Source organism: Pleurodeles waltl, chromosome 3_1 (assembly GCF_031143425.1).
Source record: "Pleurodeles waltl isolate 20211129_DDA chromosome 3_1, aPleWal1.hap1.20221129, whole genome shotgun sequence".
Taxonomy (NCBI): domain Eukaryota; kingdom Metazoa; phylum Chordata; class Amphibia; order Caudata; family Salamandridae; genus Pleurodeles; species Pleurodeles waltl.
Genome location: NC_090440.1, coordinates 530,275,455 through 530,298,482, shown reverse-complemented (window position 1 = coordinate 530,298,482; position 23,028 = coordinate 530,275,455). Strand labels below are relative to the sequence as shown.

Here is a 23,028-nt window from a genome sequence, read left to right as displayed (position 1 = left end):
GACAGCACAATCCTCTAGTTGCGAAACACAGATTGTGAGATTACCAAGAACATAGAGGAGTTTGCAGCCTGCCTGTTACCACTGGTGGGCTTGACTGTCACTCATTTACCAATTTCTTATTCTATGGCTTAGCTTACTTTGTCTGTCCGTACCTGGACCATTTCCAATGTATTTGTCATTCCACTACTCACTTTTATGGAACTACTTTTTCTTTTGTCTTAAGCATTCCACAAGTGCATGTGTTTTACGACTGTCTTCTTACTGTGCTTATAGCGCTGGGTTGCTCTTGCCTGTGTGCTTCTCCTATTCCCTTCCGTGATGCACTTGCCCATGTGTGCTTGTCCCTCTGCATAGCTCTCTCTTGACCATTTGCTTTTCTCCTCCCCACCTACGCCCTCCATGTAACTCTATCCCTCCCCACAACATGCCTCGAGTTGCTCCCCGTCTCTGCCTCTGGATACATTTGCTGCCAGGTCCCCCAATGGCTCCAGAGGTCTTTGAAGTCTTAAATGTTTGTAAGTCTCAACTTTTCAGGGTTTCTGAAGCAGCTCTCAGTCCCTTCTAAGGCTTATGGTCAGCACTTAGGGGCAAGGACTCATTCCAGCAGAGGCCACTATCAAGGTACAATTTGTATTGATCAATTGGACAAGTAAGGAAAAAAAAGGCCTCTAACAGCTTTTTGTGTCACTGTAGCCACACCGGAGGAGGTCCACTCTTTTGTCCTGGGCACAAGCAGGAGAAGGTCCAATCATTCAGGTATCCTCTCAGGTCATAGAAAGCAGGCCCAATCCTTCAGGATTCCTGTATAGCCACAGACAGCAGGCCCATTTTTCTTCTGATCTTCTGAATGTCCAGAAAGTACAAAGGAGGGTGCCGCATTTATGGTTGGTTCTAGGTTTTTGGTGGGTGAGGATTGCTGGCTCTAGTCTCACCAATGGTTTAAAAGGCAGGCAATGTTACAAGATAATAAACTTCTTGGACGCATCCTAACTGGTCTTCCTGCAAGAGGAAGAAAAACACTTCCCCAGGCCATTGTTCCTGCTCTGGGAGCACTTTTCACACCTCATCAAGACCAAGCGCTGGCACAGCAGTAGTCAATAGGCTAATGCTAATTAGTCTAGCGGACACTCAGACAGGTAAAAGTTAACGTTCTAAAAACTACTCTTTCTAAATATTTATTAAACATCTAACATTGCCATTAGATTGGACTTTTTAAAAAAAAATAGTCCTTGAATGATTTTTGTGGCCATTTCCTATCAAAAGTTACAGATTAAAATGCATAATATGTACTTTGACAGCTCTATGAGTCAAACTAGTTTGTGGGTCATAGAAATTTAAGGAACATGGCAATTTTAATTTTGCATATGTTCCACTTTTAAATATCACCCTCCCTAGCTTCTGGGTAACAAGCTGTACATACAGGTGACTTATTAATATTTACCGCTTGTCAAAAAGGGTTATTTTGAGAGGTTTGACACCAGTTTTTTGGCTTCTGCAGTCAGGCTACCCATGGTAGGCCTGAGGCCAGGTTTTCCAGGGGCATTCTGTGGATAGCACAATCGGTGCCACAATCCACAGAAGGTATTTAGCTTCTAGGCCCTGGGCACATTTTCTAAACCATATACTAGGGACGTACGGGCAAGTAAAATATGTCAATTAAGGGTAAGCAAATTCATCATGTTGAAAGGGGAAGCACAGGCACTGTGCTCCATTTTGGCAGGAGTAAATTGCACAGAGTTCACAAACCAGCAAGAAAATGGGGTCCAAATGACAGTGAAACATCTGGGGTGACCATGCAGAAAATGTAGATTTGCTACAAATGCTTTCACACGTTTTTCCCCTTTTTTTACCGATTTAACTGATCAGTAAATAAAAATAAAAACACCTGTGTCATTTTGTAGGTGCTCAAAGGTTTGATGAACACACCTACAGAATGATCCAGTGATAAAGTCCCATACTTTTTAAAAACATTTTTTAATTCTTCTTTAGCTATCCTGCACAGCATTGCTACAAAACCCATTGGCAAAGCCTATAGGTCCCAAAGACAACCTTTATGAAAGGTGTACACTAACTAGACTAGCCCTGCACTAATGAATCACTAAAAAGTTCAACTGCTCTGTTGCACCTTGGTACAGTGAATGGCCTTGATGCAATCACAATTCATTTGCCCTTGGATACATTTGTTTGACTGTATTTAAGTCTGGATTGACAGCAAAGCTTTTGCAGACCTTTTGTGATCAGCGGATAAAAAGCTTTAAGTAGTACTATTGGAGAGGCGCTTTTGCTCCTCCTACATGTTGATTTCCTTTCCTTAACTACAGCATTGGGCTGCGTAGATGTTTTTGTGCTTCTGCAGAAAGAGTGCTTGTATTGTAATCTCTGTCTTGCTGGAAAGTTTATGGCAAATACAATAAACTTGAACTGGTTATGGGGGCAAGGCAGCAATGCCATGTGTCAGAACCCATCAGTCTGATCTATTCTGAAAAGTTATGACAATGACACTAGGGCTCATTTATTGTGGAAAAATCATATTAGAATAAGTACATCTGAAAGGGAATATTATTATTTCACTGTGTTTAAGGCTGTAGATGGGTATTTTGCTACATGGAATCTCATAGATCACTACAGGATCACTACAGCACTAGATTTGGTGTTATGACCCTCTCTGTAAAACCCTGGGAGCAGATGATTTGCACTATGAGAAGCACCATTGGCCCAGTTAAGAGGGGATGTTTGTTTTGCCAACTGAAACTTTGTACATACTTGTAGTTTTATAACTATGTGAATGGTTGCCTTGTAGGAACGCTGCTTATGTTCAGTACAGTAGGCCCTGACCTGGTTATGGTGACAAGTCAGTGATACCACAGGTCTGATCTGTTACCATAAAACGTTACAACAAAATCAATAGGGTTGGCTTACTTATAGTGAGAAAACTACGCTGCATTAAAGCCTGTGGAAAGATATTTTTGTTACACAGAATCCCACATATTCCAATAGCAGACAAGGGTTTTAGTGGTGGTAACCAACTCTGAGAAATACTGAGGTGAGAAGATGTGCAACATGATAATCCTTGTTAGGTCCTCTTAAGAGTACTTGTATATTGTTTTGCCAAATTTTAATTTTTAGTACAATAAATGGCCTGGTGGTGAGGCTTATGCTCAGTACAGTAGGTCAGAGTTGGTTATTTTTTAGAAGTCAATGCCAAAGGCTGTAGTCCAGATTGGTTCATTGACAAGCATCATGTTTGATTAGCTTATTAACGTTACAGTGAAGGCAGTAAGACCCACTTATTTCTTGTGACAATCACATTAAAGCCAATAAGGTGTATATTACATTGTTATAAAGCCTGTAGATCAGTATGTTGTTACATGGAATCTGACAGATTACCATAATAGGCAAGAGCTTTGGTGGTGGTTACCCTCTCTACAAACCCTGGTAGTAAACGATTTGCACGGTAAGAATCACTGTTGTTCCTTTTTAGGGGGAAATATATATATTTGTGTTAAATGTGTGGTTTCCATATCTGTAATTGTCTAACTGTAGGCCTGACAGCTGTGTGTGGAAAAGTGCATGTTCAATACAACAGGCCTTAGTTGGTTATGGTGACAAGCCACTTGATACAAGCCTGAATTGGTTAACTGGGAAAATGTCAGCGGCCATAGGTCTGCTCTGTTTAGTAAGAATAGTTATGTTAGTAGGCCTGACTTGCGTGTAGTGAAAACATATGTTAAAGACAATAGGCTTTTATGGGTGGATTGTTATTACACTGTTAAAACCTAGACAGGAATTTTAGTACATTCAATTTTACTTATTCTGCACTATGCAAATATTTTGATGTCTGCTAGTCCATCTAACTAGCTTTAGGGTAGAAGGTTTGCAATTATTGTGAGCTCATATTAAGTCCTATATCAATGAATGGATGTGTGCATATTATACCTAAGCACTAAAAAGACTCAAAATGTAATGGCCTAATTGCTCATCTAGATTTGGCTCACATGTGAAAGTTGCTTTTAGGTTTAGCATGCATGTGCAAAATCTTTTGTGAGTTAACAAAACAAAAAAAAAAAACTTAGAAGGGGCTTAGACCCCTTACCTCAAGCTACTATTGGCTTAGTCCAACATCATTCTAACTTAAGTGCTTCCGATTGGCCAGCACAGTCATCTGCTTTCAGTTCTTGCTCTCTGCTGCTTTGCCATCCTGCCATCCATGCTGTTGTGTGAAGCCTGGACCAAGTAATCCTTCCAGTCACTGGCTAATTCACTGTGAATGTACTTTTTTTTTTTTTAAACAAACCTTATTTTCCGCAACCTGCAAAATGTCTCTTCACTCTAATATATTTCTCTGGAAAGTGCTAGTTGTCCCATCATGTCTGTCAGTGTGCCACAGTTTATGAATGTTGAGCAATCTTGAGAACCCTAACTTCCTGGGAGATTGAATTGGGTGTTTACTTTTTTTTCTGTGTCGTAGTGGTGTGTGCTTGCCTGTGTGGGATGCGAATGGCCCGTGTCAGGGTTCTATAACATGCATGAAGTACTTGTTCAGTAGTATTTACTGCACTAGGAGAGAGTCAATAGCAGCCTCCCTCTGTGTTACAGCTTTCCACTGCTCACTATCACCTCCCACTGATGTTTCCCGCAGTCCCTTTCCCACTCGGCAAGAGTGCATGTTTGCAGACACCCTCCCTCACTCCTTTCTTCCCCCCCACCTCGCTCGTGTTGCCCCTCCTCCCCAACTGTTGTTGATCCTAGCCTTCTTGCACGGGTCTCTCACATCCGAACTTGCTGGTTCAGCGGTCCCGCCCTATAAAACAGCTAGTTTTCATTGCCTGAGCAAAGCCTGAGCTCGCTTCCCATTGGCAGGTCAAACCCTCAGCACACGCAGCAGCTTGTGTGAAGAGGGTCTCGCTTTTCCATCCTGCCTTGCTCCGGACCTTGCACGCCCCATTCCTACTATGGAGAACCTTATCTGGGGCAAATGGTTTCAGGAGGCCTGCATCTTGTAGGCGTTAGCCCTGAAGGTGAAGAAGATGCTTTACCAGCAGAGGTCTGCATATCAAGTTATCCTTCTCTTCAGGAGGTGAGATGTGCATGCGCCACCGTAGGTACCCACCACAGGTCAGCAACCATAGTAAATTATTGCCAACGTGTTAGAAACTTCACACGTTCTGTTTCCTGTGGCACCACTGCAAATATTATAGTTGTTTGCAGATGCATATACATACCGCCTCATGTGAAAATTAATCATGCCACTTAATTGGTGTCTATTCAACTGCATAGATTTATTCCCACAACTCCGCCAGTTTTTTCCCGAAAGTGTGCAGACACTGCTTTAACCTTTCACAGTCCAAACAGCAATGTGGCTGAGTTCCCAAGGGTTGTCAGTGGTCGAGAGGCTATTGTACCTTGTTCCAACTATCTTTTTGTCTTGCTCAGCAGTAAAAATACAATTCTGTTCCTTATAATTCTCTCTCGACGCAGACACAAGGCGCCCCCATGCCTAATTTACCTTTTGTGGGGGATTTTACAGACTTAAAATCCTTCTTTCACCCAGCTACCCTTTCCTTCGCAAGTGTCTACATTTTGGCACATGTTTTTCTAGAGCATATATTTAATCAGGATTAATGAGGTGTAGTTTATATTACCAGTAAATCATAATTCACATACACAGATGCAGGGTATGATAAGGCTTTGTGTGAAAGTATGTTTATTTTCTACTCCTCTATGTATATGTGTATTATGTATTTGTTTCACCAGCATAGGCAAAGATAATAGGTTTCGCCTATGCAAAACCTATTAGCTTTGTCAATATGTTTTTTACATGTTGCACAGCAGTTGAGCTGCTGTGGAACATGGCTTAAAGTAAATAAAAAACGCTGTGAAGCAGTCAGAACTGGCCACATCATTTGTTTTTGTTTTTTATTTGTCTTTTTACTTTAAGCCATGTTGCACAGCAGGTCAATTGCTGAACACCATGTAAAATACATTAACAAAGACAATAGCTTTTCCATAGGTGAAACCTATTGCCTTTACCAATGCTTGCTTCTCCCTTGAAAACTTGTGTGAGAGCAAAGGTTATCAGGGGCTGAAAGTTGTGAAGTGGTCGTTTTAGGGCTGCAATGCCCCATGAGTTTTAGCACACGCACAAAATTACATATTTAATAATATTCATCAACTTCGCTCCAACATGTTCCCACACTGGCAAAGGTTGAAATTTTAACTCTGATAAGGACAAGAGTAAAATGTTTTCCACGATTCGGAGGGAGTTTCTCCATTTGGGTTGAGAGTAGGGAACAATTTTTGCACTTGCTCATCAGATTTTAGCATGCGCAAATATATGCATTTAGCAAAAATAGAATTCACAGCAGGTTAGGAATAGGTCTGTAAACCTGCAACTACTGGCGGTTTCCAACCAAATGTGTGTAAACCTATGAATTCCAGAAAGAGCACCAGGGCAAGGCCACAGAGTTTCGGGTGTTCTTTCATGACTTTAGGATTAGAATCTGTATAGGTCTTAAACTAATTCTCTATTAAAGAATTCATTCAAAATTGTTCTTAAAAACGTTCAGTAAATCTGCCTCTGACCTTTGTTTTTTTTTTCAAATTACAGATAATTTAAAGCAAAAAAATTGGCCAACAGTTAAAAAAATGTATATGTATCTGCAACCTCTGTCCGTTATTTTCAAGTCACAATTAGTTTTTTTGTTTACGAAATAAAATCGCCAATCTTGCTTCTGTTTTTCTATATGTACTTGCTTGTAAATAAGCATTCTATAGGGAATTAAAAATTACAAATTGTTAATGTAGCAACTTGTACACATTTTTTAGTTTAACCACTTCTATTATTGCAAGCTGGGCTAACAATTCAGTGTAGTTCTTATAACGCTCACTCTAACAGCAAAAGGTTTGCATTAATGAACCGTACCCTTTTGAACATCTGGTACATACGGACGAATAACCCACCTTAGCAGCAGGCATTCCTCTTGTCCTGTGGACAAAATAAGCATGCTGATGTGTTGTCCCCGACTCCAAAGAATATGGCTTTCATGTTTGGAGCTAGGAATTCGACACCCCTGCCTCCCAGTGTCCCTTAGAAATTGCTGCTCCTCACTTAAATAGTTTTAATTTTATTTTACACAATTTCATTGTAAGAAAAAAATGTGGCTTGAAGTATTCTAAATGAAGCCCCACTACAATAACTTTCTCCCTCAAAATATTTAATATACATCTCAATAGAATTGTAAGATAATGTTTTGTTGTTGTTATAGGCAAGGGAGACAGGGAGACTCAGCCTGAAATAAGTTAAAGACCATTGCTTTTAGCACCATGATCACAGGCTTCCCAACTGCATCTCAGACTAGGGGGTTGAAAAAAAGAGACCTTTCAAAAGTACAGCTGCACCATTAGAAATTAAAACAGTAAGTGACAAAGATTTGAATTTATATAGCCAGGTAATTGTCCACTTCATTTTAAGGTTTGGGTTGGAGACAGCAGGTCTAGCTGGAGATAGCTTCTGTCTCGTCAATCTAAGGTTTTCAAAACCATCCCACAGTAACTATACATATGCCCACTGGTTGGTTCAAGCGCCAGTCGCCGTTTTTTTTCTGGCCACCATAGCATAAATGATTGGTTGGTGGGTCAGCCCACTTCAACCATTGGCTGTCTTTCCCTGTGAGTGGGTGCATTTTGCTTGTGTGCATATGCACAACTATGTAAAAAATATTAAAAAATCCACTGGAATGCAGGGCAGGTGGACCAATCCCTGCTTTATTTTTAATGGGCTGCTTTTTACGCATTTATTTTACAGGCTTAGCAACGCAAACCTTTTAACTCTGCCAATACTTGGTGAATGGGCTAACGCAGTACCACGGGAAGGACATACACCCAATCGCCATGCATTTTTCAGCAACTGCTGGGTACAACTTCATTAGTAAGTAATGCTGTCTGTGGATGTTTTAGACTACAAGTACCAAGTCGTTTAAGAACACGGTTTGCTGCTACTGCAAATCTTTTTTTGCCTATAGAAAACAGAAGTAGGATGTGCAATTCAGTAACATATCGGATGTTTTGAAAAAAATACAAATAATAATTTTATTAAACATGTTTTAAATCAAAATAAAATCCTTCCTCACCTTTGAATAAAGTCGCGATTTATAAAATGGCATGTCCAATTAAATCCATGGTTTGAAGTGGCTAATGCACTGGTTGTCACAGAGTCCGTGTGCCTAAAAATCCTCACTATTCAGTGCATGGAAGTGACAATGCTTGTTAGACCTTTTATCATTTGAAAAGCCGTTTATATTTGAATGCAGAGTCTGCCATTTGAATGGGGTTCTAGTGCTGGTACAGAAGAATTAGGCTTTCTGTATAGAACAGAACTAAGGCATCAGAGTAAAGCAGGGAATATGGCCCGAGAGTATTTTGAACGTAAAACCAGCAGTCGAGTCCTGGAATATCCAACACTGGTTTTCAGTATACAGAGTCTTTACACACTGCAGGGTGGACTTACAGCTGCAGGTCCCGCTGCAGCACCGCTCGTTTCTGTCCGGACACTCCGCTTGGCTGGGAGTTGTAGTGTGTGAAACAGACACTCCTCTTCCTTTGAAAGCTGGCCCTGTTTGAACCAGGGATACAGGTATCCGTTGTAAAAATCGGTTGCCGAAAGTCTCTTCTTTAATTTGATTGTTCTGACCCCAACCCAGCCATCCTAGGAAGGAAAAGGAGACAACATACCATTATCAACTGAAAGCAGTTTGCAACACATCCACGCTGCAATTCCCATAGCTAGGGTCATTTTCACAAAATAAATGTTTTTTTTTATTTTATTTTTTTATCGTATCGGGCTTAGCAGGTACTGACACTATACAATTTCTGCATCATTCCTGATGCTATAGCATTTTTGCATCATTCCCTTGTTATGTCTGTTCAAATAATTGATGGTCAACAGTTTTATTATTTTTACTTAACTTTATCCCGACTGTTTATGGAGCCGCAACAAATTCCTAGTGTGCCACAAAGGATGAAAGAAAGAATGTGAATAAACATACATTGATCATTTTCATGAACAAATGTAATCGTTCACAAGTATCAGAACTTTTTCAATTTGAATCGCACTAACCCTGGCAGGGTTATCTTTATTTTAAATTCAATATTGTGTGGAAAGCACGCTGTTTGTGTGTGGCAAAGACTTGGTAAGGGACTACTGAAATATATTTTCCTGTGCAAGAATTAAGGGCACAAAACATTAGAATGACTTACCCGTAGCAGTAATCTTCATTTCACCTTGTCTAAGTCTTCTGCATCCCTGTCTTTGCATACATGAGGCAGTAAGCCTCGTGGAGTCAGATTTCCCTTACATACGCGACTGGGAAGAAAGACTAGTATATTGGTGAAAGTCATTTTTTCCAGTCTCTCTCCCTCACTCTGTTAAATCCACCCTCTGTCTTTACCAGACATCTTTTCCAAAGCCAAGGAAGATAGAATTCCAGAACTTAAAGTGCCCCAAGGAAATACAAGTGTGCGCGAGGGAAAAACCTTGGTGAGAAGTAATGAGAAACAAAAGTATTAGTTTGAGCCCAATTCACAGCTGTACAGATAACTTGCAACAGAACTCCGCTTGGTTCTGCCTGAAAAGGAACATCCTCTCATGGCTCTGCCCTGAAAATACTTGGGAATCTCTTTCCTCAACGTTTTGTATGCTTGACAGGTACCTAATTTCACCCATCAACTTGGAGGAGTAGTAGGGCTTTTTCTCTTCTACTGGGACCATCAAAAGAAACAAAAAAATAGTCAGATAAATGGAAATCCTTTGTTCTTTCTAAATATATAAATAGCCTGACGGACATCTAGGGGATGGGGAGGACAATTTTAATCTCCAGCACACACCACTGGTGGGATTGTTTGAGAAATATGGAATTCGGGATGCGCTTTCAGCAGAAAACCTGGACATTGTGTTAGAATTACATTATCTTGCAGTATTTGTAAGAAAGGAAAAGTAATAATTAGAGAATTTAACTCTACTAATCTGTGATACGATGTTACTTTCAGAAACTGAGGAGAATGGTGACAGTGGCGATACCTGCTACCCCTAAAGGACAGTCGTAGGGTCCCAAGGAAGTAGAGGAGAATGCCAATTTGTTTTACTTTTTGAAACTCTAGATGAGTTAAAAAACTAATGGTATAACGTCTGTTAAGGCAAACTAAAATTCGCGAAAAGCTGCAGTAGATTCCCATTTAGCATACAAGAGGCTAGCCCCTTTAAAATCCCACCTCTGAGAAACTCCAAAATTAAGTAAGAATTACGAGTTTTTTGATCATCAATAATTTTGCACCCAGGATTCGTAATGTCTCCAGTGTTTCAGATAACAGGAATTAGCTATTGTTTACTGTATTCATGAATATCGAAATTTACTTCCCAGAAACATCCTTTTAACCAAAGACCTATCCTTTCAACACTCATACTGTAAGGTGAAAGCAGCCCAAAGTTGAATGGGGGTAGGCACAAGTTAACAGAAGATGAAATAGAATAACAACAGGCATCTTGCAGAGAGAGGAGGATTAAAACCAATGGTGGTCCAGAAACAAACGGAGCATGAGTGAAGTTTTACTAATCTCATGGGTGGCCACGAAGGTGGCTGTTCCAGCTACCCCTTTCAAGGAAGCTCTTGAGTCTTAAATACTTGGGGTTCTATATCAACTAGAGTCTGGATCGTATGGTGGCGGACAATCTTGACCCGTTGCTGGAACACAATAGACACGATTACAACAAGAGGTCCCTCTTGTGGGGTAGGACACAGGCTGTCAAGATGGTTGCCTTTCCGAGGTGTACCTACATTCTAGCAAGGCTCCTATTGCTCATACACCTCAAGATCTTGCAGTCTGTGGATAGGGGCGTGAAGTCCTTCATCTAGGAAAAGGCAAGACCTCGGCTGGTCATAGGCAAGTTTATAGGTCACCGTTCATGTGGTGGTCTTAGCCTCCTCTTGGTCGAGCACCACTCCATGGCTCTGCACTTTGCGCAGCTTGCCTACACATATGCACAGACCTAGGACCCCACATTGTGGGTTGCTATAGAGCACACCATCTTGAGGTGCCCAAGGGGGATGCACTCACTCTACAAGTACAATGCCGCCGCACCTCGTTCGGCAAATCCTATGCTTCAGACTATGGCCAAGACCTGGGTGGATGTCCTTTTACTCGATTAGGTGCCCTTATGGGGCACTGCTGGTATCTGCAATGGTGTTTATGCGAAACAAGGGAGACCTATAGATATCTAGGGGCAAGAGGTACATAATGCTTTTAGAAAGTATAAAATTACAAATTCACTCAATTTGTTTAATAAACGTGATTTTATACTGTCTATCGGATAAAGTATATTCACATTGAAAATTGTTCCCCTGAGAGCCGATGGATTAGCCCAATGGTGTACTCTGGACTTATGAGTCACAGACACTGAGGGTATGATTCCCGTAGTCTTTTATTCTTTAAAAAAGTTTCTGAACAAATCTTTTATTTTCACCACTCCTTATTTGTGCTTAGAGTAAGTGCTCCAAATGACTATTAGGATTACCAGACTGGAATCTTTGCTGGGAGTCCCATTTCCCTTACATGACGCGTGCCAGTTGATCCGCCCTTCATTTAACTGTGTTAAAATAATTCTGTGCCCTAAGGCGGTATACCTTTGTGTATGGTCCCCTATATACAAGAGTAAAACTTTGTAGCCTTAAGAATAACCAGATGCTAAAGTTATAATTGAAAAGTACTCCCCTTGGCAGCCTCAGGTTTAGCTCAACCGTACAATTCAGGGCTCATGAGTCACAGAGACTCAGGATTCGATTCCTCTATTTTCATTTATGTAAAAGTGTTTCAACCCTGATTCAGGACAAGCTCTAATTCACCTCTTGAGCCTGTGAAAATATTTCTGGTAATTGGAATTTCAGAAAACTTTTATTTGAATCAAGATCATGACTGTAATGATTGCCAGAAGGCCCTTCTGATGCGGGCTGACCAGTTCACGCCCTCAGTCAGCTGTTTAATTAGTTCTGTGCCCCCAGGCGACAGCAGGTGCACATGTGCCATCGGCTGTGTTTATTTAGCAGCGTGCTCTTCTTTCTTTGTCTCTTCGATCGGGAGGACGGGCTACCTTTGGAGCCACATGCGTTCCTCATCATGGGAACATCTTCCAGCATAACAGTGAGCCGCATCTCGCAAACGAGGGGTAAACCATTTGTAATCCCCTTGTGCCTTCTTCACTTTATGTGACCTCACCTTTAAACTGATTGTCTACAGAATTACAGGCCCCTTGCGAGTACCCCCAACTAAATCCAACGCATCAGCAACATTACAGAGCAATAATGGGTAAGCATTGCCCTCATGGGAAATAGTGTCTTATTCATTTAACTTTAATTTTACTAATATGTGGCAAACTTTGAATTCTAGATACCATGTACTTTACCAAGGTGGGGCATTATCTCCAGTTACATTAGTAATTGCAGCCCTCTTGAAAGGCAGCCAGCAGATTTTTATATCTCCACAATCCTTACCCCTAAGCATTTGTTCATCCTTCATCCCTTAATACCATTTTTTATATTAGTTCCCCAGGTCACGTTTTGTCCTGATGAGACCCTAACATCCTCGCAAAGGGTCGAAACGTTGACAGCCAACAACAGACCTTGTTACTCCTCATCCCATAAAAGGATTTGTCCTATGGATGTATTTGTTTAAATACCATTTAGAGGCTGCCTTTGTGATAATACATCAGCACACCAATTGCTGTAGAAACAACAGTGATTCTTTGACTGTCATGCCTTTTTCACTTGGGGTGTACTTTTTCACTACTGCATCCTTTGTTAGTAACAAAAGCAATTTCTTATGCTTTGACGGTGATTCACCATAATAAAAGTATATGTCTTTGGTATACCTTAGTACTAGTTGCACTGTATATTATTATGATATTCCAGACAGATTATTAACTGTCCAGATACAAGCATTGTTCTTTGATTAAGTCAGTAGCAGGATTTCCTGCTTTATTGTACATAGTCTGTGAGTGAGTTTCATGTGAATTTGTGCTTTTCAGACTGTTTCTCTAAAGGCATTCACAGCGGTAGCAAGATGCTCAACTGGGGCTTTTGGTGTGATTCAGGGAACCTTTCCCTCCATCATGTGCTTATCCAGGGTACCTTCAAATCCTTTGAAATGTTCAGTAAAGCGTTCCATCTACCACCCCACCAACAGCGGAAGCACATGCAGCTGCGTTACTGCCTCGTGAGATGTTTGGATCCGCAGCCTTGGGCGCTTCTGTCCTCTTCAGTGGTCTCCTATATTAAAGTCTGGGGACACTGCAGATGTGATGTTGGGCTTTTACAAACTTCTAACCCAGCATATGTACTCCCTACCACTGTTGGAGAGCCTGTGGGCCAAGTGGCAAACTCCACTCCAGGCAAAGTATGAGTTGGACCTGCAGGAACGCTCTTAGCCATGGCACATGGGAGGCCCAAATTAAGTTCTGCCTCTTCAAGATGTTGCAGGTTTGGCACTGGACCATAGTGAAGCACAGGGTGGTGGGGCTACTACCCCCACTCCGATTATTAGTGTTGTAACATGGTGCATATTCTGTGTGACTGTCCTGAAATCTGCTCCTTGTTGGGGTGTTGTCACCTCCACATTGCGCAAGACACTGGCAATCTGTGATGCTTGCATGCTCCCTGATCCTGCTTCACAACACTGTGGATTTTCCTGCACTCTCTCACCAAGAATGACAGCTGCTCAATGCAGCGCTTGCGGCGGCGTAAAACTGTGTTCTCCGGCACTGGCAGTCCCCACTCCTACCCACACATGAGGAGTGGCTCACAAAAATGTATAAGACTGCCTCGTAGGAGTAAAGTTCAAAATGTTATTTGGGCCACAAGAAGCAACCATAAAAGTGTACACAATAAAAAAAAAAAAAAAACAGTAGCAATTTCCAATAAGAAAAATAGATAAAATGAAGTATATATATATATGTTCGATGGCATTTGTAGCTGCAGATACACATGCTGTGCACAGTCCGCCATCTGGTGTTGGGCTCGGAGTGTTACAAGTTGTTTTTCTTCGAAGAAGTCTTTTCGAGTCACGAGACCGAGGGACTCCTCCCATTTCGACTCCATTGCGCATGGGCGTCGACTCCATCTTAGATTGTTTTTTTTCCGCCATCGGGTTCGGACGTGTTCCTTTTCGCTCCGTGTTTCGGGTCGGAAAGTTAGTTAGAATCTCGGAAAAAATCGTCGGCATTGTTTGCGTTCGGTATCGGGTTAGTTAGAACAAATCGACACTGAATTTTGAAGAGTTCCGGTGGCCCTTCGGGGTTTTTTCGATCCCCCGTCAGGGCCTGGTCGGCCCGACCACGTGCGACTTCAAGGCTGATGGAACGGACCCCATTCCGCTTCTGCCCAAAATGCCATAACAAGTATCCGTATACGGATCAGCATCTGGTCTGTAACCTGTGCTTGTCCCCCGAGCACAAGGAGGATACTTGTGAAGCCTGTCGAGCGTTTCGGTCGAGGAAGACGCTGAGAGACCGAAGAGCCAGGAGACTACAAATGGCGTCCACGCCGACAGGTCAAGAACGTTTCGAGGAGGAAGAAGAAGCTTTCTCCATCCGCGAGTCGGATTCTGAAGAACTCGACGCCGAAGAAACACACCAAACCGTGAGTAAGACGTCGAAAATCAAGACTCACGAGAAGTCCACAAAAGCCCAGGGGACGCCACCGCCAACAGGCCATGGCTTAACCCGAAAACTAGGTGACCGATCCAAGGCACCGAAAAAGGGCATGCTGGTGTCGAAGTCATCCGACTCCGGTCGAGATACCGCCACACAGCAACCTCGGAGCCGAGACAGCGGCTCTGAGAAACTTCGGCACAGAGACAGCGGCACCGAAGAATTTCGGCACCGAGACACCACGCCGAAAACAAAGAAGGTTTCTTCGGAGCCTAAAAAGACTTCCGAAAAGGTTTCGGTTCCGAAACATCCAGCCTCGGAGCCGAAAACTAGTTCCTATACAGAGGAACAAGGATTAACCTCCCAATTACATAGATTTGGAGAGGAGCTTCAAGCTGTAGAGCCTGACTACACGCAAAGAAGGCATCATATTCATGAGGACACAGGGAAGATAACCACTCTTCCCCCCAATCAAAATAAAAAGGAAACTTGCCTTTCAACAAAAGGACAAGCAACCACAGGCAAAAGTGGCAAGGAAAACAACCCCCCCACCGTCTCCACCACCATCAACACATGCATCACCAGCAACAACTCCACCACTGATGCACTCACCAGCTCATACTACAATGAGTCAGGATGATCCCGATGCATGGGACCTTTACGATGCTCCAGTGTCTGACAACAGCCCAGACTCCTACCCCACAAAACCGTCACCACCTGAGGACAGTACATCCTACACACAGGTGGTCGCAAGGGCAGCCGAATTTCACGTCACCTTACATTCTGAACCAATTGAGGATGACTTTCTGTTGAACACCCTATCCTCCACCCATAGCCAGTACCAAAGCCTTCCCATGCTCCCAGGAATGCTAAGACATTTAAAACAAATATTTCAGGATCCAGTTAAAGGCAGAGCCATAACTCCAAGGGTGGAGAAAAAGTACAAGCCACCGCCAACAGATCCAATCTATATTACAACACAACTAACACCAGACTCAGTAGTTGTCGGGGCAGCTCGTAAGAGAGCCAACTCTCATACCTCAGGAGACGCACCACCTCCAGACAAAGAGAGCCGCAAATTTGATGCTGCGGGAAAAAGGGTTGCAGCACAAGCAGCAAATCAATGGCGTATTGCCAATTCACAAGCACTTTTGGCAAGATACGACAGAGCTCATTGGGATGAAATGCAACATTTCATCGAACACTTACCCAAGGAGTTCCAAAAAAGAGCGCAACAGGTGGTAGAAGAGGGACAAAGTATCTAAAATAATCAGATACGGTCTTCCATGGATGCAGCAGATACAGCTGCAAGGACAATAAACACTGCAATCACGATACGAAGGCACGCATGGCTGCGCACTTCAGGGTTCAAGCCGGAAATCCAACAAGCTGTGCTCAATATGCCATTTAATGAACAGCAATTGTTTGGGCCGGAGGTAGACACTGCCATTGAGAAACTCAAAAAAGACACCGATACAGCCAAAGCCATGGGCGCACTCTACTCCCCGCAGAGCAGCAGCACATTTCGAAAAACACCTTTTAGGGGAGGGTTTCGAGGTCAACCCACAGAAACCACAACCTCACAAACAAGGCCTACTTACCAGGGTCAATATCAGAGGGGAGGTTTTCGGGGGCAATACAGAGGGGGCCAATTCCCAAGAAATCGAGGAAAATTCCAAGGCCCCAAAACTCCTCAAAATAAACAGTGACTCACAAGTCACACAACCCCATCACATAACACCTGTGGGGGGAAGACTAAGCCAATTTTACAAACTTTGGGAGGAAATAACAACAGACACCTGGGTCTTAGCAATTATCCAGCATGGTTATTGCATAGAATTTCACCAATTCCCTCCAAACGTCCCACCGAAAACACACAATATGTCAAAACAACATATAGATCTTCTAGGACTAGAAGTTCAAGCATTGCTACAAAAGGACGCAATAGAATTAGTGCCAAATCTACAAAAAAACACAGGAGTTTACTCACTGTACTTTCTAATACCCAAAAAGGACAAAACTCTGAGACCAATACTAGATCTCAGAACACTAAATACCTACATCAAATCAGACCACTTTCACATGGTCACGTTACAAGACGTAATCCCACTGCTCAAACAGCAAGATTACATGACAACATTAGACCTAAAAGATGCGTATTTCCATATACCAATACATCCTTCACACAGGAAATACCTAAGGTTCATATTCCAAGGAATACATTACCAATTCAAAGTGCTGCCATTCGGAATAACAACTGCGCCAAGAGTTTTTACAAAATGCCTGGCAGTAGTAGCTGCACATATCAGAAGGCAGCAAATACATGTGTTCCCGTACTTAGACGACTGGTTAATCAAAACCAACACGCTAAGACAATGTTCACAGCACACAAACTACGTCATACAGACCCTTCACAGGCTAGGTTTCTCGATCAACTACGCGAAGTCACACCTTTTGCCGTGTCAAACACAGCAATACTTAGGAGCGACAATCAACACAGCAAAAGGGATTGCCACTCCAAGTCCACAAAGGGTTCAAACATTTCACAAGGTAATACAGGCCATGTATCCAACACAAAAGATACAAGTCAAAATGGTAATGAAACTCCTAGGCATGATGTCTTCATGCATAGCCATTGTCCCAAACGCAAGATTGCACATGCGGCCCTTACAACAGTGCCTAGCATCACAATGGTCACAAGCACAGGGTCAACTTCTAGATCTGGTGTTGATAGACCGCCAAACATACATCTCGCTTCTATGGTGGAACAGTACAAATTTAAACCGAGGGCGGCCTTTCCAAGACCCAGTGCCACAATACGTCATAACGACGGATGCTTCCATGACAGGGTGGGGAGCACACCTCAATCAACACAGCATCCAAGGACAATGGGACATACATTAGAGGCAGTTTCACATAAATCACTTAGAACTGTTAGCAGTATTTCTAGCGCTGAAAGCATTTCAACCCATAATAACCCAAAAATACCTTCTTGTCAAAACAGACAACATGACAACAATGTATTATCTAAACAAACAAGGAGGGACACACTCAACACAGTTGTGCCTCCTAACACAAAAAATATGGCATTGGGCGATTCACAACCACATTCGACTAATAGCACAATTTATTCCAGGGATTCAGAACCAGTTGGCAGACAATCTCTCTCGAGATCACCAACAAACCCACGAATGGGAAATTCACCCCCAAATACTAAACAATTACTTTCAAATTTGGGGAACACCTCAAATAGATCTATTTGCAACAAAAGAAAACTCAAAATGCCAAAACTTCGCATCCAGGTACCCACAAGATCAATCCCAAGGCAATGCTCTATGGATGAACTGGTCAGGGATATTTGCGTACGCTTTTCCCCCTCTCCCTCTCCTTCCATATCTAGTAAACCGGTTGAGTCAAAACAAACTCAAACTCATACTAATAGCACCAACATGGGCAAGGCAACCTTGGTACACAACACTACTAGACATTTCAGTAGTACCTCATGTCAAACTACCCAACAGACCAGATCTGTTAACACAACACAAACAACAGATCCGACATCCAAATCCAGCATCGTTGAATCTAGCAATTTGGCTCCTGAAATCCTAGAATTCGGGCACTTAGACCTCACACAGGAATGTATGGAGGTCATAAAACAAGCTAGAAAACCTACCACTAGACACTGCTATGCAAATAAGTGGAAAAGATTTGTTTATTACTGCCATAATAATCAAATTCAACCTTTACACGCATCTGCAAAAGAAATAGTAGGATACTTACTACATTTTCAAAAATCTAACCTAGCTTTCTCTTCCATTAAAATACATCTTACGGCAATTTCTGCTTACCTACAAATTACGCACTCAATTTCATTGTTTAGGATACCAGTCATAAAGGCGTTTATGGAAGGCCTAAAGAGAATTATACCACCAAGAACACCACCAGTTCCTTCATGGAACCTCAACATTGTCCTAACACGACTCATGGGTCCACCTTTTGAGCCCATGCACTCTTGTGAAATGCAATACTTAACGTGGAAAGTTGCATTTTTAATTGCCATCACATCTCTAAGAAGAGTGAGTGAGATTCAAGCATTTACCATTCAAGAACCATTTATTCAAATACACAAAAATAAAGTTGTTCTACGGACCAATCCTACATTTTTACCAAAAGTAATCTCACCGTTCCACCTAAATCAAACGGTAGAATTACCAGTGTTCTTCCCACAGCCAGATTCGGTAGCCGAAAGAGCACTACATACATTAGACATCAAAAGAGCACTAATGTACTACATTGACAGAACAAAACTAATTCGAAAGACAAAACAATTATTTATCGCCTTTCAAAAACCTCATTCAGGAAATTCAATTTCTAAACAAGGCATTGCTAGATGGATAGTTAAGTACATTCAAACCTGCTATCTTAAAGCTAAAAGAGAACTGCCTATTACACCAAAGGCACACTCAACCAGAAAGAAAGGTGCTACCATGGCCTTTCTAGGAAATATTCCAATGAACGAAATATGTAAGGCAGCAACATGGTCTACGCCTCATACATTTACCAAGCACTACTGTGTAGATGTGCTAAGTGCACAACAAGCAACAGTAGGTCAAGCTGTATTAAGAACATTATTTCAAACTACTTCAACTCCTACAGGCTGAACCACCGCTTTTGGGGCGATAACTGCTTACTAGTCTATGCACAGCATGTGTATCTGCAGCTACACATGCCATCGAACGGAAAATGTCACTTACCCAGTGTACATCTGTTCGTGGAATTAGTCGCTGCAGATTCACATGCTGTGCACAGTCCGCCATTTGGTGTTGGGCTCGGAGTGTTACAACTCCATCTTACACGCATCTAGTGCCCATCCCTCTTCTCAAATAAGAGCAATCCCATTTGGGGAAGCAATAAGGGTAAGACATAACTGTTGTGATGAACATGAATTTACCAACCAACTTGGCATATTAAAACAGCGATTTCTCAATAGAGGATACTCGGGAAAACTGTGGGACAAAACGGATAGGAGAATTCGTACTATTGATAGAACTACACTTCTAACTAATGTTAGACCCAAGAAAACAACTAAGGAAAATAAGGAACTGAGTTTGATCACCCCCTATAGCACCCTCAGTTCAGACGTTTTTAAAATTCTGAAAAGGAACTGGCCATTATTATTGTCGGATAACACCTTGAAAAGTGGTCTCAGTGACAGACCCAGTGTTGTGTACAGCCGGGGTCGCACACTGAGAGATCAGCTGTGTCACAGTTTCTTACCTTGTCGCACCAATAATAACTGGATTCCAAAACCACCTCATGGTTTCTACAAATGTGGCCAATGCAATATTTGTGAATACACCATAGATAAAATCAGAACATTTTGTTACAATACGGGTGTCACGCATCACATTAGACATTTCATGAATTGTAATACCAAATATGTGGTGTACTGTCTGATTTGTGTTTGTAATCACATTTATGTAGGGAGCACCATCAGACCCTACAAAGAAAGGTTACAAGAACATTTTCGAGCAATTAAAAACAACAACAAAGATTATCCGTTTGCTTTACATTTAAATTCCACACATACCCAGCGGGACTTACACAACATCAAAACACATGGTATTGCCACTCTGGGTGGTTGCCCAAGGGGTGGCAACAAAACACTATTGCTTAGATAACTGGAAAGCAGATGGATAATCAAGCTCCGGGCGGTGGAGGAGGGGCTAAATAAAGAAAAAGATTTACATGTTTTCTTGTAATTGTACTTGGTAGCCTTTCCAACATTGTGTAATACAGTGTGTCATGTTAAGTTAATATCTAACTTATGTACAACACATTTTCTTTGAAGAAACAGACATGGGGAGTCTGATTATACGGTCTCATCAACATAAGCTCTGTATGCTAGATATGACACTTCTAATTATGATGTACTATAATGGAACTTATTATTATGTATTTGTACCAAATGACTATACATAGCACAAGTAGACATATTGATGTTTTACATTGATAATATTTTAGCAATGTTTATGTTTACTTCTGATTATTAACAATCTTCCTTATGATATGGTTTGTACTCTCGAGATAATAAGTATAGAGCGTCATCCATTTAATTATGTGGGTCTCTCTGGGTCCATCGTTTCACGTTTTCACTTTTCTCATGTTTCCACATTCTTACTCTATATCCTTGACGAATTGTTGTATATTTAGACCTTCTTCTATTGATTTCCACCCGAGTGTGTTGGTTGCTGCCCGTTTTAAGATGGCCGCCACCGAGATAGAGAATTTATTTGTCCTTTTTTCTTGTCTATTGCTCGTTAAACTATTAATGCCGGTCCAAGTCAGCACGAGCGATTTGAATTACTCGAAATAAGAGACGAGTCCTAAACATACCACGGGTAAAATCCCATCTCCGTATTACTTTGATCTTTTAACCGTACTCTCTGCCGCTTAGCAATTTTATGAAGTCTTTGACTGTGTAACCGTACTTTCTGCAGCTTAGCAATTTTACGTAGCCTTAAATCTGCCCGACACTGGAACGGAATAAGGCAACGAGTTGAATAGCATAGTGCCTTTCTTCTCTCTCTGCTTTTTTTAACATGCGGTTTGGCGTTCTTTGGCTCACAAACAGGTTTGCCTGTCGTTTATTAATCACACAAAGTTTTAAACTCTATCATGCATACGGTTTGATTTTGACTCCAGACATTAGAACGAAATTAGGCAATAAGTTTAAAGCTCAGTGCCTTCATTTCTCACCGCTTTTACAATATGAGGTTTAGGTTTTCCAAATAGTTATTGTTCACTGACAGATATTTTTGGCGGCAAACAATTGATACTCCTTATTTTGGTGTTGAAATTCTTAGAATTACTTTCTCTTTTAGTGGTATTCTATATATCACCTCACGTTAGTATTCCTTACGTGTATGTGTAGGGTTAATATGCTATGATGTGGGTAATTTTGGAGCATTGAGAAATTCTTTTATCTCACTCCGTGCACACAACCATACTAATAGGTTGGTGCCTCACAGTGTGAGCACATACATTTCCCCAGAGTCATAAAGTGGTATGCCACTTGCATTTAAGATCTCTATTGTACATTATGTTACTATCCTTGTTACTTACCTTATTAGTACTTGGCACTGAGTTGTCTTCATGATCCTCTTTCTCTCCTAGTTGGACTTATCATGGTCCAGGTACGAGCCTTGACTCTTTTTCAAGGTGTACCGCTGAACAGAAATCGATATACCCCTACATGTGGAAAGGAATTTCTACTTCGAATGATACAAGATGGTTGTATTGTGATACAGTTCTAATAATATATATTATATCAATAAGGTATGTTCTTCATTGTAACCTCTGGTGGTTTTGTTTTTGTGTTTTTTCTTTCCCTCTCCCGTACTTTTGTTACCAGGGTCACTGGCATGTATCTTTATAATCTTCTGCACTGGGTGGTATAACAATTCACTCTGAAACCCTCTATCCATGTGCAGCACCTGTGTAGCATGCCTATTACCTATTTCTAGTAATATGGAAAGCACTAATTAGCTGTCTGCCAACTCACCTCACACAGAGGCAGGGATATCACTTTTGGTGAGAGTAAAGACCTTATACTAGACATTGGAACTATTGGCTTACTATGATGTGTTTTGGATATTGTTTCACAGCCTTGAAAAAGTCGTTGTTACGACGAAACACGTGTCGGCTGTATGTACATGGAACGGTATAGCGGTTGCTTTATTTGATGAATACCCAAGAAGATTAAAGGACTAATAATTGGAATGATTGGATGTGCCGTGGTTCTTTCAACTTCATAAATACTGAACCCATACTGCACCTCCGACAGAGTGTCAGGCCCTTCAGCCAAGTGAGCAGGTGCTCCTAGCACTACTCTCCCGGCTATTTTAACTGCAGAATCCAATCATGAAATAGGGCGATTACATCCAAGGGAAGTAGGGTTGGCCTTCTTAAAGATGGGCACAATAACAGCAGTGCGCCAGGAGGAGGGAATAGCTACCTTGCAGATTGCGTTAAAGGAGTTGCAGATAAGGAGGGCCCAAAAAATCAGGAGCTGACTTCAGGGCTACAGGAACTCTGTCAGGGCCAGGTGCTTCATTAGATGGACTCTTCAGAATAGCCTCCAAAACTTCTTCATGAGAGAAGTTAATGGCAAGGGAAAAGGCTACCTCCTCTTCTACATCGCACTGATCATCCCGGATGTGATAGACTGCCTCAAAGTGGTCAACCCAGGCCTCCTTACTAATGGACGTGACTACTGAATTGGGCATAACCGCTAAAGGTTTAATTCCATTTACCTTGCGCCAAAAAGCCCTGAT

The 23,028-nt window shown here is 41.8% G+C and overlaps 1 protein-coding gene across 5 annotated transcripts in view; it reads right to left on the bottom strand.

Moving 5' to 3' along the window:
• Nucleotides 1-8,074: 8,074 nt before the first annotated feature.
• Nucleotides 8,075-23,028, bottom strand: part of MTFMT (mitochondrial methionyl-tRNA formyltransferase) — an 81,885-nt gene continuing 66,931 nt past the window's right edge. For 4 of the 5 annotated variants that reach the window (XM_069222829.1, XM_069222830.1, XM_069222831.1 and 1 more), the window contains one exon: nucleotides 8,075-8,704. In XM_069222829.1, the coding sequence (XP_069078930.1) occupies nucleotides 8,483-8,704 (222 nt within the window). In that variant the 3' untranslated portion in view covers nucleotides 8,075-8,482. Of the gene's footprint in view, nucleotides 8,705-8,749; nucleotides 9,000-23,028 lie in introns of those variants that run through there. The other variant, XM_069222828.1, reaches the window with a different exon arrangement.